We start from the raw sequence: 14,176 nt of genomic DNA on the forward strand, positions 1-14,176 counted from the left end.
CATAGTCCAATATGTTGTTCTATTGTCTAGCCCCAGTAATGGCGTTGGAGCTCGGTTGTCTCGCCATGCTTAATTGTACCAAAAGTGTACTATATATTGCGACATGTGCAACCGATTACTGGGGTCTTTCTAGAATTCAATGATACTTTTGCTTTGTTGTATATTTCAATCTAGCCTCCCGTTCCTTGGACTGTGTTAGCCCCCATACCATCTCGGAACATTTTTGCGAAGCATAGCCCTAACTCTTATGACAATCTTGGCATCAACTTAATTAAGACGACCTTCTACTGTAGAGGTTATGTGATGGAAACAAAGACAAGAAAACCTTTATCCCGATCAAATTCATGCTGATGCATAGAAAGAATATATCTTAAGACAATGCCAAAAAATCATCTAGAACAAAACAATGCTATCTAAACTCGAAAATCCCGTTGCAACACCACCCTCATTCACACCTTCGGCCTTCGTCCGCATCAACCACCCTCCCTGCTCATTATGAAGAATCATACTATTACTCTGATCCCATAGAATAGTGCCATAAATGCCTAGTTCTCCGATGACTCCACAAGCGAGAACCTCGCCGTCGCTACGGAGAGCGATGTTCTTCGCGGCCGCTGGAGGATGAATAAGCTCCATGAGAATCCAGCGCTTCCACTCGTTCTCAGGGATGGAATTGAGGAAGTCTGGGATGGCGGTTTTGTAGATGTTGTTGCCGCCGCCTTCACGCTGGGGCTTGAGGACGTGGTTTGCCGCCGTCGAGGGGCTGAGTGCGAGTTCTCGGCCCTTTCCAGATACGGAGAGGTCGTATTGCGGGGCGAAGGTTGCGCGGAGACGGGAAATGAGAGCTGGGTCAGTGTCGGCAAGGAAGGTTGCGAGATGGTCTGGTCCCGTTTGTGTGGCGAGGACCTGCTGAACGATTTTGGAGCCCGAGAGTTGGTTGAGGACTGTTGGACATTTGATTGCTGCGGAGCGCTCAAGGTGAGTTCTTGCCTCCCAGTCACGGTCGGAGTTGTAGTCGGTTGGTGTGTAGAAAGAACGGAGGTAGACGGTTGTTACTTCAAAGTGTGTCTCTTCGGCATGTGGCGGGCGGTAAATCAGAGGACGCGAGGGGTTGGAGCTGGGGATGTAGGTATGGTCCAGAATCTCGGAGCTTAGCAGACGGAAGACGGGTATCTTGTGGACCTTTGTGAGTTGGCGCGAAAGAGCCAACTGGTCGAATATATTTCGTTCATTTTCTTGGACCACGAACAAGATACATGTAGGCAGCTGTGGCTGCGACTTGGATTGTCCGTACGCGGTGTGAGCCGTTGCCAAACCTGCGGACAACGTCTCTACTGCAGTATTTTCAGGGATGGCTTTTGGCTTCAGCAAAGGGTGTGACGGGTAAGCGATGGGGCTGCCCGGAGGAGAATCTAAGAGTTCAGAATGTAAGGACGCCACAAGTGACGATAATCCGCCAAAAGATGAAGAAATTGTGTTGAACTCCACTTGTTTCAACTCGGGAATCGTTGAGGTTGACGGAGCGTGTGCCATATAGTCAGACCGAAAAAGACCGAGAGAAAGAGTTTGAGCGTAGCCCTCTTCCTTGACGGCAAGATGCACTTTCCAGAGGTTCGAGATGAAGTCATCAACGTCAATGAGACTACAGTCAGAGGCCATATTTAGTCTAGGTTCTGTGGTTCTGATAGAGCATGCCTCAAGAAAAATACAACAGACGCAAGGAAATAGCGAAACAAAGTGAACTCAGAAGATAACCCTTACTCTTCCATAATTTTGCCAATCCATTCTTCATTGCATGTTATCGCAGCGTAGAGCTTATTGTACACAGTCTGCAGCGCCTTGGCCTCTTCGAAGCACGTCCTCGGAAACGGGCTAGGAAACAGAGTCACCGGTGCATTTGTCGCCAATACGCCGCGAGGGTCGGATTCTTTCGAGACAAATGTAGGTGCAGGTCTGACCATAAGGCCATTCTGTGTCGCCCAATCCTTGACTGTCCTCACGAGGAAGTCCTTCTGTGCGGGGTTCAGAGAGGGGGGGTAATTCGTGTAGACAGATTCTGCCATGGTGATCGGTGCCAATTCGTTGTAATAAGAGATGTATAGGGTTATATAGTCAAATAAATCTCTCCTGAGCGTCAACTTTAGCAGCAATGGATTGTTGCCAGTTTCAATGGGCGCTCCAACTTCTTCAGGCCCTCCGCGGGGGGGAGTAGCTTCTCAATTACTAATCAAAGTCGTTATCGTAGCTATCAGCACCGCCTGCACCACCGCTTTCCAACAGTAATGCCGGCAGTAAGACTACATCGCACTCGGCGCGGCGCGCTTTGTCTTTATATTTCAAGGCTATTATCACACGACGAGTAATTGCATGCTGATTTCAGTTTGGATTTTTTTTTATTACATTCTTGGTTCTGTTTCTCTAGCGACTTATTACTTCCAGTTTTTCTTGTTACATTGTCAACTCTCTTATCTACTTTCTGTTCACATTCTAAAGCTATTCATCTCTTTAGCGCTATCTACGATACCTTACGATCAGGTTCCCCTCCATGATCTTCCATTTCTCTGACGATCTCTTGCCACATAATTGCGTTTTATGTTGAATTATTTGGATGATTAGTATTTTTTTCTCCCAATGCCTGTGCTTGCATGATGCAATTCAACAGTAGTGACCCTCTCGACTGGACTGTCGATGAAGTGGTGGCTTATCTTTGTCACAATCCTGAGACACCATGGTCGCGGTCAAGTTCTATGGTACCACGACCGCCCGCTTCTTTCGAGGCTTCCCTTCGAGAGAATCTCATAACCGGGGAAGTGCTCTTGCAGGATGTTGGGAAAGAGGCTTTGCGGGACGACCTAGGACTGAAAGCTCTGGGACACCGGAGCTCTATAATGTCGGCTATTCGCTATCTCCAGAGACTTTCCCCTAAGTATCAGGCTTCCATATCAGAGCAGACTGCTAAAATGCCTTCGCTGTCCCCGGTGCTCCCGCAACCGCCACTTCATACCAGTGCGCAGTCACCGACTGCCCAACATTCAACACCATTGCCCACTGTCGGCCCAAATATTCCTGCTCTGGCTAAACCTGTCATCAATTTTGTCACTTCAGACTCATCCGTCACTGGCGTAGTACGTGATAACGTCAATGATGTACACCAAAATAGCTCAAGGTTCGACTTGCCTATTCCAGACTTGTCCCAGAATCTGCTCCGAGAATCGTGCGGAAGGATACAGCACATTCATCCCCGTTACAATGAGCAAGTCGTGGTTGACAAACATGGCAACAAAAGACGGAAGCTTGATCTATGCCTCCCCGTGGAACCAAGAATCGACAATCCGATACCTAAAAGGTCTGGTGATAGTGAGGTACAAAGCTGGTATATGGGACCGGATTGCGTCACGGTGGAACAAATCTTCTATGATCCTGAATTCGAAGCTGATGATCAGACGTTCACACTGATATCACCCAGACTCCCCACCGCCCAGCGCACGTTCGTGAATAACCGCCTGAAGTATTTCTTCCAACAGTCACCAGTCAAGTTAAACACAAACGGCAGGTCATCATATCAAGCCATAACTCCATATAACCCGGCAATGGTAAAGTTCAGCAAGGACAGACATTTCACATTATACACCACGAGGCAGGGTAGAGTCAACGCAACCAAGGAAAAATTAGATGAGTGGCCGCAGTTAAAAAACCGACCGGAAGTGGATAAAGATGCCAGGCCTCGCAGTGAATCCCTTGGACCATCCGACTCGTTCTCTTATTTGCTGCAGAAGTATCCAGTTGAGGAAGGTCTAGAGCAACTCCCTATCTATGGAGATTCTGGTTCCGAAGGCGAATTTGACGAAGAAACTTGGCAAGAGATATATGAGGAAGCCGGCGAGTCCATGCTACCTCAGTCTAAAGACCTTGGTCCGGCTGAGGTTGATTCTGTTATCAGGGATTGTGTCTCGCAGTTTGAAACCGAGTGGCACGAAACTTATCAGGCAAAGGAAAAGTACAAGGCTCGAAAGCTCTGGCTAGCTGCCAGAAAGAGGAATAGTGTTAACCAGGAGGTCAAAGCTTTATCAAAGGACACTGCGCTGCTCGAGCTCCGCTTGCACAAGTTGAGCAATGAGATTAGCAGGAATGAATACAGCACAGAGGCAGAACTGCGTACGCAATGCCAATGTTTGGAGCAAACTGTATTCGAAATCCAGAAGCAGAAATGGCGTTCTTCAATGCTGACACAGGAAAAGGCCCCAGACAAGGTCTCTGCGCCTCCTAAACGACGGTATTTACCAAAAACAAAGGTTGGAGACGACGAATCACTGCATTCAGAGTCCAGTATCGGTGAGGACAACTCTCACGATGAGTTCGTTGTGGATGATACTGGAGCACCCGGGATAATTCAAGGTCAATTTCTTGAGAATTCGCCTGCAAGTCTCTCGCCCTCTGGTACCGACAATGATATCATCAGCGTTTCTGGTAAAAGACGCAGGACAAGAGGTCAAGTCCCCAAAGTCTTCGAATCAAGCAGCCGTTCACTTTCTCCCTCTGCTTCTCACCCTCACCAAGTTCAAGAGAAGCCAGAAGTGATTGATCTTACTGGAGAGACGCCTGAACCGGACGATTTTATGATCAAAACCCCTCCTCTTAATCCTGTCGCCATTCCCAAATATTCCAACACCATTATAGCAGGTGTGGGCGCCTCGATGTCTCCCCCGCCGAGCTTTGGCTCAGCGGAGAGTAGTGTGCAGGTGAAGACAGAAAGAGGACCAAGTCTTTCAATGCCCAATATCAACGACATGAATGGGATCATGTCACTGGAATGGAGGCTGATTGAAGAACGTAAAGATCGTCGTAGGTTGCTCGCAAAGCTGGTTTGTAGCCTCTCCGATGAGGAACGAAACTTGATGGTAGAGAAAGTCCCGAATTTCTCGCTTTTGAGCCTCAAAACCCATACGCGAAGAGCCTTGGAATGTCTAATCAAAGGTTCACGGGATGTAGAGGGGATGGGGGCTTCCATGAGCCATCTGGTCATGCGAACATCTTCCTTCTATATATCATGGCTTCACTGTGCGCGTCATGATCTTAAAGGTATCAAGAAAAGGAGTGTCCAAGCAGCCCTTGAAAAGCTCGAGGATAACAAGAATGGCGGGTTTGAAACATACTACTATGAGCTTGTCAATCGACTGGAGTGCTGGCAAGCGTGGCAACGCGATACAGAAGCTGGCCCAGACCGTGATTTGGGACCTGAAGATACACCTCACAAAAAGCGTAAAAGGGCCGTGCAGGAAAGTCAATCAGCAAAGCTGCACCAGGCAAGTGCGCAACAGCGGATGAGATGGCAAGAGAAGCAGAGAAAGAGGCTGGAGAAAAGGCTGCAAAGCATGGGGGTAAGCAATGACAGCCCGGGCCGTCATGCTGTTAGCTTCAAAGAGCCAATTATCTACCTACATCCTCACATCGGCAAACGCGTCAAACTTCACCAATTGAGCGGCATTCAATTCATGTGGCGAGAACTGGTCGAGGACAAGAACCAAGAAGGCTGTCTCTTGGCCCACACGATGGGACTGGGGAAAACAATGCAGGTGTAAGTTCCTACCTGTGGATCACGAAGATCCAGAGTTTGTCTGTCTCTCAACTGCTGATCCGCCAAAGCATATCACTACTCGTGACGATAACTGCAGCTGCCAATTCTCCGGACCCAATGATTCAACAACAGGTTCCTGAAGAATTTCGCCCTAGAAAGGATCTTCCCGAAGCCCGAACGCTGGTCATCTGCCCATCATCCTTGATTGGGAATTGGTGTGATGAGTTCTTTATGTGGACCCCCGAGGATGTCCTACTCACAGTGAGACAGGTGTCCTCAGAAGACAATATGGATGTGCGCCTGGCCGAGGTATCTATGTGGTACGAGAAGGGCGGAGTTCTACTCATATCTTACGATATCTTCCGGAATTGGGTCTTCAACCAGGCAACAGCTAAGAAAAGCCCGCCACTGTCAGATTCTAGGCATCAAGACCTCAAGCATTGGCTTTTAGAGGGCCCCAGCGTCATCATCGCTGACGAAGCTCATAAAATGAAGAACCCAGACTCCGCGACGTCTCAGGCGGCAATGCGATTTCGTTCCAAAAGCCGGATTGCGTTGACTGGATCTCCTCTGGCGAACAATCTTGGCGACTACTATACTATGGTCAACTGGATTTCTTATGATTACCTCGGAAGTTTCCTTGAATTCAAGGCAAATTATATCGAACCTATAAAGGAAGGCCTTTATGCCGACAGTACCTATGGAGAGAAGCGGAAGTCTTTGATGAAGCTCCAAGTGCTCAAGCAGATCTTGGAGCCAAAGATCAACCGTGCGGACATCACAGTCCTTGAGGGAGATCTTCCGCCGAAAGTCGAGTTTGTTCTGACTGTGCCTCTCACCAAAATGCAGAAAGAGGCATATGATATGTACGCAGCGTTTATTCTACAAGGACGAATGGATGAGGTCACACAGGCCCAGTTATGGTCGTGGCTATCTATTCTGGGATTATGCTGCAATCACCCAGCATGTTTCCGGGATAAATTAGTCAGTCAGGCCCAGAGTCCCTCAAAGAAAACGAATGATACCAGAAAGACGAGCGACGTTGACCAGGCAGTATCTCCAGATCGGCTAGGCGATGAATTCATCGAAAATGCTGGAATCCGAAACCTGGGGGAGCTTGTAGCCGAACAGACCCGTCTTTTTGCTAACGTCCAAGATTTGAGGGCTGTGGAGCTTTCAGTTCGTACGGTAATAACGAAGAGGATCATTGATGAATCTATCAGGGCAGGTGATAAAGTTCTTGTCTTTTCACAAAGTCTACATACACTTGACTACTTAGAACATTTATTGAAGGTCACCAATCGACAGTACTCACGACTAGATGGTCAGACGCCGGCTGCTACCAGGCAAGCAGCTACAAAAAAATTCAATCAGGGCAAAAAGCAGGTATACCTTATTTCGACTAGAGCAGGAGGTCTCGGCCTGAATATCACGAGCGCGAATCGCGTTATCATCTTTGACTTCTCCTTCAGTCCAATCTGGGAAGAGCAGGCAGTTGGACGTGCGTACCGCCTAGGGCAGCGAAAGCCTGTGTTTGTCTACAGATTCATAGCCGGCGGGACTTTTCAAGAGATCATCCACGAAAAGGCGACTTACAAGACGCAGCTCGCTGTTCGCGTTGTGGATAAGAGAAACCCTATTCGATCTGCGCACAAGAAGCCCGGCGATTATCTTTTCCCTGCAAGGCCTGTCGCTCAACAGGATGTTTCAGAGCATATCGGCAAAGACAAAGATGTTCTGGACAAGATCCTTCGGGAGGACGAGAAGAAAGGCGCAGAATATAAGTTAATCCGCGATATCAAGCTTACCCAGACATTCCTTGTTGAGGATGATGACAAGCTTACTGAAGATGAAAAGAGGACTGTGCAGGAGGCGTTCGACGACGAAACCCTCCGCCGAACGGACCCAGCTGCGTATGCCAAAAGAGCGGCTGAGAGACAACTCAAGCAGATGCAAGTGCCTTATCGAGCTCAACCCGCTTCTCTAATTCCAGTCTCAGTCGGCCCTAATGCTTATCAATCACAACTGCTGCAGAATCCACCTAACGGCGTACCACCAACTGCTGGCATAAATCATGCAGTCCAGCAATCCATCCAACCGGCAGTCCCGAAAAGTGCGCATAATACCGGTCCACCTGCTCTCGCGCCTGATATAATCTCCGCACATGTCGCAGTCGCGGATTCAATTCTCGACAGGGCGTCCCCCTTTTTACCAAACGTGCAAGTTTCTGGTCTCTGTAGCCCTGCGCCTGATGAACACAACCTGGTTAAGGGAGAAGAGAAGCCTCAAACCCTATCGCAACCGTCGCATAGTCAGTCGCCAAATGGTCAAGTCCAAGAAAGTCAACACCCTATCATGGCTTCCACCAAAAAACCTTCCACTAAAGCGACATACCGGTCAGCGCCGTCCGTGACGAGAACTCCAGGCCTTGCGGATGCTCAAGCAGTGCTTCGGAATGCGATTCACCGTAGGCAGACATCTTCGGATAGGGTCGGGTCTGAACCGCTAAGACGAATCTCTCCTATATTTTACCCCCCTAAACCAGGCGTTGAGCAGGGAATCTCACCAAGAAGTCAATCAATGCCGCTTCAACCTAAAGAGTCTACACCCAAGCCTCTGCATCTGAGCAGCAATGACCAATCCCCAGACCGTCTTCAGGTTCGGCAGGCGAACGACCAGCAGGCCCATGCAAGCAGCAGTGAAACGATTCCTAAAAACTGCAAGCTGACATGAGACCTGTTCACGGTTATTCTCTTATTACATTCTACTCCGTTCCAGCTATTGAACTATTCAACGCTGTAAATATTTTACATGCGTCTTAGGGCTGTGCCGCTGCAACTTTTTTCGTTTTTTGAACACTTTTCTGTCCGGTTCTAGCGGGGAATCAATGCAATTTACCTTACTGGCATTGCGCTGGCGTTTTCTACATAGGACAAGATACTCAGACATGAGACTGATGGATTATATGGACTCGGTTGCACAAAATTCCAATGCTTATGGAAGGTTAAGTATATTACAAACTGATTGAACCGTGTTGATTCCATCTTCTCCAAAATAGCCCGAGACTGATGAACATAGAAGATAAGGTGTATGTAGCCCATAGGTAGCCGTGTAGAAACAAGGAGAATATGTGTCCATAAACGAACGCAGAACAACAGGGGCTCTACACAATAAATAAATCCGCTCACAGAAGAAGCGTAAAAACACAAGAGTAGGAAGGAAAGAAAAGAAGAATAAAGAAGCTGCGTATTCGCGCTTCACGTTAAGAGCTTCTCCAGATCTGCCACACGTGTCGCTCGATCATCAACCTTCTTGCTCGCCTTCTCCCGGAAGGCAGCGAGCATCAACTTTCTCTTCTGCTCCTGGATCGCCAGCACTCGATCCTCAATACTGTCTTCCATGACAAGCCTCCAAACTGTAGTCTCGCGTGTCTGCCCAAGCCGGTAAACACGATCAACAGCCTGGTCTTCGATTGCAGGGGCCCACCAGCTATCCGCAAGGATAGCCTGGTTAGCGGCAACCAGGTTCAGACCAACGCTGCAGACGCTCAAACTAGCGAGGATCACAGTGCACTTGGGGTCTGTGGAGAAGCGGCGCATTGAGCGGTCGCGGGCTACCGATGTCATTTTACCGTCGATGCGGGCGAACTGGATCCCGGCATTTTGAAGGTGCGGCTCAACGAGGGTCAGGAAGGATGTCCATTGGCTAAATATAACGGTCTTCGTGGCCTCTACCTGGCCATGCGCCGTTAAGATCTTGATCAGGGCTTCAATCTTGCTGCTGGGATTGTCCGGGTCTGCTGACACGTCGTCTGTGTTCTCGCCCAAGTCTGCGGCTGGCGCGACAAGAGTTGAATTATTTTCGATTTCGGCGCGGCAAATGGGACATTTATGTTGGCGGTCGATGACCTGTTCGATGCAGTCGCGGTCGAAGGCGTGAACACAGGCGGTTATGACGGGTGTTTCGAGAATGTCCAGGCAGATGGGACAGATTTCCTGGCTCTCAATGCGGATCTGGAGCATATCCTGGAGGGCTTTAATATTCTCAGGGGTTAGGGGAACGGTCTGGTGTTTGTCTAGAATAGCAGCAAGCTTGTCGAGGCGGTTTTTGGCTAGGGCCCAGTGGTTGCAAACCTGGCGGAGGCGGAGGATGACTTCGAGGAGGTGGGAGTAGGTGGTGCTGGTTTTATTATTGGATTTGAAGTCGAGGAGCATGCCTTTGGCTTCTGATCTAATTTGGTGTTAGTATGGTTGAGCATGGATATGCCTGTGTGGATGCATACTGGAACATGTCGTATTTCTCTTTCTCATGAGGATGGAACTTTATGCGCAGAACACGAGACGTTAGAGCTGGCAGACGTAAGTTCACGAAGCTCATGTCCTTTCTGCGGCGCAGGCATATGGTGCTCATGAGGGCCTGGAGCAGTAGACGGGAGTCGGGGTCATCAGACATGAGGGGCCGAATCAGGACGCTGTTGAAGACAGCAAAATCTTCGAGGCCCCCAGTGAGTCCTAGAAAGCGAATCTGGGAGTAAAGGTCTTTCAAAGTGTTTACGATAGGCGTCCCTGTCAATGTCCAGCGGGAGTCAGCTCGCAAAGCACAGGCTGCGGAGAAACCTTTTGATCGTGGGTTGCGGATTGTATGCCCTTCATCGAGCACGACACGCCGCCACTTGACTGAAAATAGACCCTTTTGGGGCGTAGCTTTGCTCTCTGGCTTGTATTCCGTCGCAAGGGTGCCGTAGCTAGTGACCACAACGTCGTAGTGGTCTAGCTTCGCTTCCTCCTTCTTTCCAGGACCGTGGTAAATTAGCACACGCGGTGCCCGCTCCGGATTGGTATGTTCTTGGATCTGGTTTCTCCAGTTGCTCATTAAACCTACGGGCGATATGATCAACGTAGCCTTGGAGGATTCTTTCGTCTTTGGCTGCGAGTTCGATAGTATCAGAGAAATGATCTGAATTGTCTTGCCCAAGCCCATATCGTCAGCCAGGATACCGCCGCTAGCAAGCGATGGTGGAGCAGTCGTAGAGAAATTCGTCGCAATATTGGTGAACTTGTTGCCTTCTTTTTTCCATAGCTGTACCACGTCGTTGGCGCCAGTCGGTAGTTCCGGGTTTTCCTTGCTAATCATCCATGCCAGGCCTTGACGCTGGTAGAGAAGGAGAGCGGTGGAGAGAGAAGAGGGACTGTCAACTATGGGCATGTTCTCTAAATCCGACTCCTTCAACCCAAAGCTTTCAGCCACTCGATCGATCTCGCGGGGGTTGAATGTACTGCTTTGGTTGATAAGCTGATCCAGGCTCTCTTCCGTAATGATCCCCTCCCCGAGCGATCGAGAGAGATTGGAATAGCCCAGATTAGTCGCAGCTTCCAGCAATTGCCCCTTACGCGCTCTCTTGGCAGCTTCTTTCATAGCCTTTTCCCGCTCTTTCTGCGCTTTCTTTTCATCACGCTCGGCCTGTTTGAGATGGTTGAGTGGCAGCTTATCCTGCACCATTCTCTGTTTCAACGCTTCTCTTCGCTCTAGGTCACTTGGGCCATACAGCTTCAGGACAATTGGGCAATCAAAAGCGCCAATGACTCCAGTCAGGACCCCCTCGACAACTAACAGCCTGTTATCCTACAGCAGGTCAGCTTGAAGACGTATAAGCTCGAGAAACTTATCGAGCTTACCATGTAAGTTGCTAGCTTCGCAGCCATATTCCGAGGAATATGACCAATTTGAGTTCCCATAACATTATCGACGCGGATTGCATTCCGATCGTATTGATTATGCGGCTCTCTCTTCAGAACAACATGTTCCCCAATGGTGGCTGTTCCTCTGTAATAGCGGACGCCAACTATCTTGGTGTTCAAATCTCCGTAATGAAGCTGTGTAGTATCTGATAAATCATCGACTACTTGGCTATCTTGGAGGAGATCTGCGGCTGCAGCATCATCCTCGTCTTCCTCGGGCGAGAATTGCGATGCCTGGCTGAGGGGAATAAATGTGGTATCTTGGCCAAAACGCTGCCCAGCTATACGCGGGTACTTCGGCGGCGGAGCCGGAGCCCCCTCGCGAACTTCGTCGGAGGCATAGTCGACAAGGTGTACAGATCTTTTTGTCGGTTGGGAACCCATAATCTTTGGTTGAAGAGGAACCCCAGCTTGGTTGGGAGCGCGTCAACTGCAATCTTATCAATACGTACCAACCGGGTCTCTCGAGAAAGGAAAAAAAAAATTGACAAGAGTGGGATTTGAACCCACGCCCTCTTTCGAAGACCAGAAACCTTGTTCAGGTAAGAAAATCGCTTTCTTGAGTCTGGCGCCTTAGACCGCTCGGCCATCTTGCCATATTATTGATATATATTTTTCAAACATAGCAGATAAACAAAGCAAGTAACAATCTTTGTTCTGCCGAGATTGATTTCTTGACAACTTTTAGAGCAGCACGTATTTTAGAATGATGGACAGTCTTCATGATGATTTTCCTCTCTGGTTCATCACTAGCGTGGCCATTGTCTTGTTTGGACAACAGTGTCAGTGCGTTGACGTTTGCCGACGATTGCTCACAAATATATCTCCAGCAGTCTGGATACCCCTTAAATGCGAACGAAGGTACAAAGCGTCTACCTTGATTCTTAATATGGACGCTAACAGCTGGAACTAGCCCTGCCCAAGTCGTTTGAATGCGTAGACACCCTGGAACAGCAATGCGGTTGTGGCGGAATGATTATGAAGCATGATTATGAAGCATTTATCGATGTCATTTTTCCTCCTTTCCCCCTTCAATGTCATCGGTGGCGCCAAGGAGGGGTCTACTTGAACCTGGGTGCTTACACTGACGGTTTTTCACTCATTTGCACCATCGCATTGTCATATCTGCTCTTCAGCGTTGGCTAGTTATCTTTCACTCGTTATTTCTTAGCTGTGGTCAATGGTGGATCTTGATTCCGCCTTCTCTCGCTACGAGCTCATCGTCCTCGACACGCGCGAGCGGTATGAGACCCTCATTCGAAATGGAGATGCTAAGCCGCTACTACTTTGGCATGCGCTTCTCCCCATCATTCTGCTCATATGTGCGCTCCTGATACCCAGTCGCAGAGGGGGCAGTATATTACGCCAGATTCTCTATGTCATCAGCCTTGGCATAAGCGCTGAGAGTATACGATACCGTCGTGTGTTACTGGGGGGAAATGGGTATATGGTTGGATTGATCATGGTATGGTTGCTTGTTTGGAGCTCCACCCTTCTTTTCTTCAACAATGCCGAGCGTGATTTCCGACGGATTGAAAGAGTATGGTCTAGCAAAGAGAAAAGCCCTGTCGGAAAGCAGAATGGGCACGCGAGAAAGGAGTACGGACAGGATGAGGTACAGAGGGATGCGTACACTTTAGTATGGCAGCCATACCCTCGATCGTTCAAGCACCGACTCGGTTGGGTACTCGCTCTGGTGCTGAATATGCGCGGCCCAGATTTCAGCTTCCGAATTTCATCATTGGACCCGTTGCCTTCTCATCTCGATCCCAAAAATAGTCCAGCAGACGCCGTACGCGCGAAGCCTCAATCAAAGGGCCGTATACGGACTGCGTTCACTTGTTTCTTCGTGGCTTATCTAGCCCTGGACATCCTCAAGCTGGTAGTGATTTGGGATCCGTACTTCCTGGGCAGTATATCCGCAATACCTCCATTTCCGCTCGATCATCTTTCAATCTTCCCAGGGTTGATCCGGGCATACCGTTCTTTCGTCACCGGTACGGCCGTCTACTTCGCTCTTCTATTCGTGACGGCCCTGAACCCAATATGTTTTCTGGGTTTATCCACAGCCTTTCCCAAGGCATCTCGTGCACTGACTGCAACGCCCCTGGACGCGCCCTGGCTCTACGCCGACCAGTTCGGCCCGATCACTGCTATCCTAGACGACGGGCTTGCAGGCGCGTGGGGTAAATGGTGGCATCAAATCTTCCGCTTCGGCTTCGTGTCAACAGCGAAATGGATTATTTCATTTCTCCCCGCAACAGTAACCTCACAGCGGATTGTAAGACGCATAATTACCACCCTCGTCGCCTTTGGAATTAGCGGACTTATTCATGGCTCCGGAAGCTACACGCAACTCGGCGAGAACACCCGTCCCGTTACCGGAACCTTCCTCTTCTTCATACTGCAAGCCGTGGGTGTCTTTGTCCAAGATTTATGGTCTCGTGTTGTGGTAGCGCAACTGACGCGGTCCGGCCTTGCACCACCGCGCTGGCTGCGACGAACCGGCAATGTAGCTTTTGTGCTAGGGTGGCTTTTCTTCTCGGGTTACCGGATTGCGGATGATTTTGCAAATGGCGGGATGTGGTTAACGGAGCCATTGCCCTTTAGTCTACTTCGGGGACTGATGGGCCGGGGTTGGTTTTGTTGGAGGGCGCCTTGGTTTAAGTACTATGATGACGGGACATTTTGGGGGAGTGGTGTGCGGATTATGTAGAGTAGTTGGACTTTTCGCCTCTCTTTTGCATGATAAAACCGGGCAATCAGCAATTAGAAATAGAGTGGAATAAATAGAACACCTGCGCTGGAAACTCACTCATGTATAGACATCGTTGTTGGATATGAGGACGGACTTCTTTATAAA

The 14,176-nt window shown here is 49.2% G+C and overlaps 4 protein-coding genes and 1 non-coding gene across 5 annotated transcripts; 2 read left to right on the forward strand and 3 right to left on the reverse strand.

Moving 5' to 3' along the window:
- Positions 1–325: 325 nt before the first annotated feature.
- On the reverse strand, positions 326–2,278 carry BDW70DRAFT_135978 (glutathione synthase). The gene is made up of 2 exons (XM_073736788.1): positions 1,762–2,278; positions 326–1,642 (listed from the first exon to the last, which is right to left on the reverse strand). The coding sequence occupies exons 1-2, from the start codon at positions 2,061–2,063 to the stop codon at positions 394–396; spliced, it is 1,551 nt and encodes a 516-aa protein (XP_073596073.1). The 5' UTR covers positions 2,064–2,278; the 3' UTR covers positions 326–393.
- A 79-nt stretch (positions 2,279–2,357) lies between these two features.
- BDW70DRAFT_49558 (putative SNF2 family helicase/ATPase) lies at positions 2,358–8,672 on the forward strand. The gene is made up of 2 exons (XM_073744140.1): positions 2,358–5,575; positions 5,644–8,672. Exons 1-2 carry the CDS (start codon positions 2,646–2,648, stop codon positions 8,306–8,308), a joined length of 5,595 nt encoding a protein of 1,864 aa, XP_073596074.1. The 5' UTR covers positions 2,358–2,645; the 3' UTR covers positions 8,309–8,672.
- Positions 8,673–8,702: 30 nt separating this feature from the next.
- On the reverse strand, positions 8,703–11,780 carry BDW70DRAFT_168051 (DEAD/DEAH box helicase). The gene is made up of 3 exons (XM_073742363.1): positions 11,251–11,780; positions 9,858–11,197; positions 8,703–9,805 (listed from the first exon to the last, which is right to left on the reverse strand). Exons 1-3 carry the CDS (start codon positions 11,695–11,697, stop codon positions 8,833–8,835), a joined length of 2,760 nt encoding a protein of 919 aa, XP_073596075.1. The 5' UTR covers positions 11,698–11,780; the 3' UTR covers positions 8,703–8,832.
- Positions 11,781–11,798: 18 nt separating this feature from the next.
- BDW70DRAFT_t104 lies at positions 11,799–11,909 on the reverse strand. Its single transcript has one exon. It is a non-coding gene; the product is annotated as a tRNA-Leu (tRNA).
- Positions 11,910–11,986: 77 nt separating this feature from the next.
- BDW70DRAFT_135998 (wax synthase family protein) lies at positions 11,987–14,158 on the forward strand. Its single transcript, XM_073736789.1, has 2 exons — positions 11,987–12,174; positions 12,227–14,158. The coding sequence occupies exon 2, from the start codon at positions 12,494–12,496 to the stop codon at positions 14,027–14,029; it is 1,536 nt and encodes a 511-aa protein (XP_073596076.1). The 5' UTR covers positions 11,987–12,174; positions 12,227–12,493; the 3' UTR covers positions 14,030–14,158.
- The last annotated feature ends 18 nt before the right edge of the window (positions 14,159–14,176 follow it).

Source organism: Aspergillus foveolatus (assembly GCF_047715535.1).
Source record: "Aspergillus foveolatus strain CBS 279.81 unplaced genomic scaffold BDW70scaffold_23, whole genome shotgun sequence".
NCBI classification, from domain to species: Eukaryota; Fungi; Ascomycota; class Eurotiomycetes; order Eurotiales; family Aspergillaceae; genus Aspergillus; species Aspergillus foveolatus.

Bases quoted from the DNA above. Each gene is read 5' to 3' on its own strand.
- BDW70DRAFT_135978 (XM_073736788.1), bottom strand. From the start codon at position 2,063: ATGGCAGAATCTGTCTACACGAATTACCCCCCCTCTCTGAACCCCGCA. The intron at 1,643-1,761 runs GTAAGGGTTATC...CTCTGACTGTAG, and splicing joins ATTGGCAAAATTATGGAAGA to TCTCATTGACGTTGATGACT.
- BDW70DRAFT_49558 (XM_073744140.1), top strand. From the start codon at position 2,646: ATGATGCAATTCAACAGTAGTGACCCTCTCGACTGGACTGTCGATGAA. The intron at 5,576-5,643 runs GTAAGTTCCTAC...GATCCGCCAAAG, and splicing joins CTGGGGAAAACAATGCAGGT to CATATCACTACTCGTGACGA.
- BDW70DRAFT_168051 (XM_073742363.1), bottom strand. From the start codon at position 11,697: ATGGGTTCCCAACCGACAAAAAGATCTGTACACCTTGTCGACTATGCC. The intron at 11,198-11,250 runs GTAAGCTCGATA...GACCTGCTGTAG, and splicing joins CGAAGCTAGCAACTTACATG to GATAACAGGCTGTTAGTTGT. The intron at 9,806-9,857 runs GTATGCATCCAC...ACACCAAATTAG, and splicing joins GAGAAATACGACATGTTCCA to ATCAGAAGCCAAAGGCATGC.
- BDW70DRAFT_135998 (XM_073736789.1), top strand. From the start codon at position 12,494: ATGGTGGATCTTGATTCCGCCTTCTCTCGCTACGAGCTCATCGTCCTC.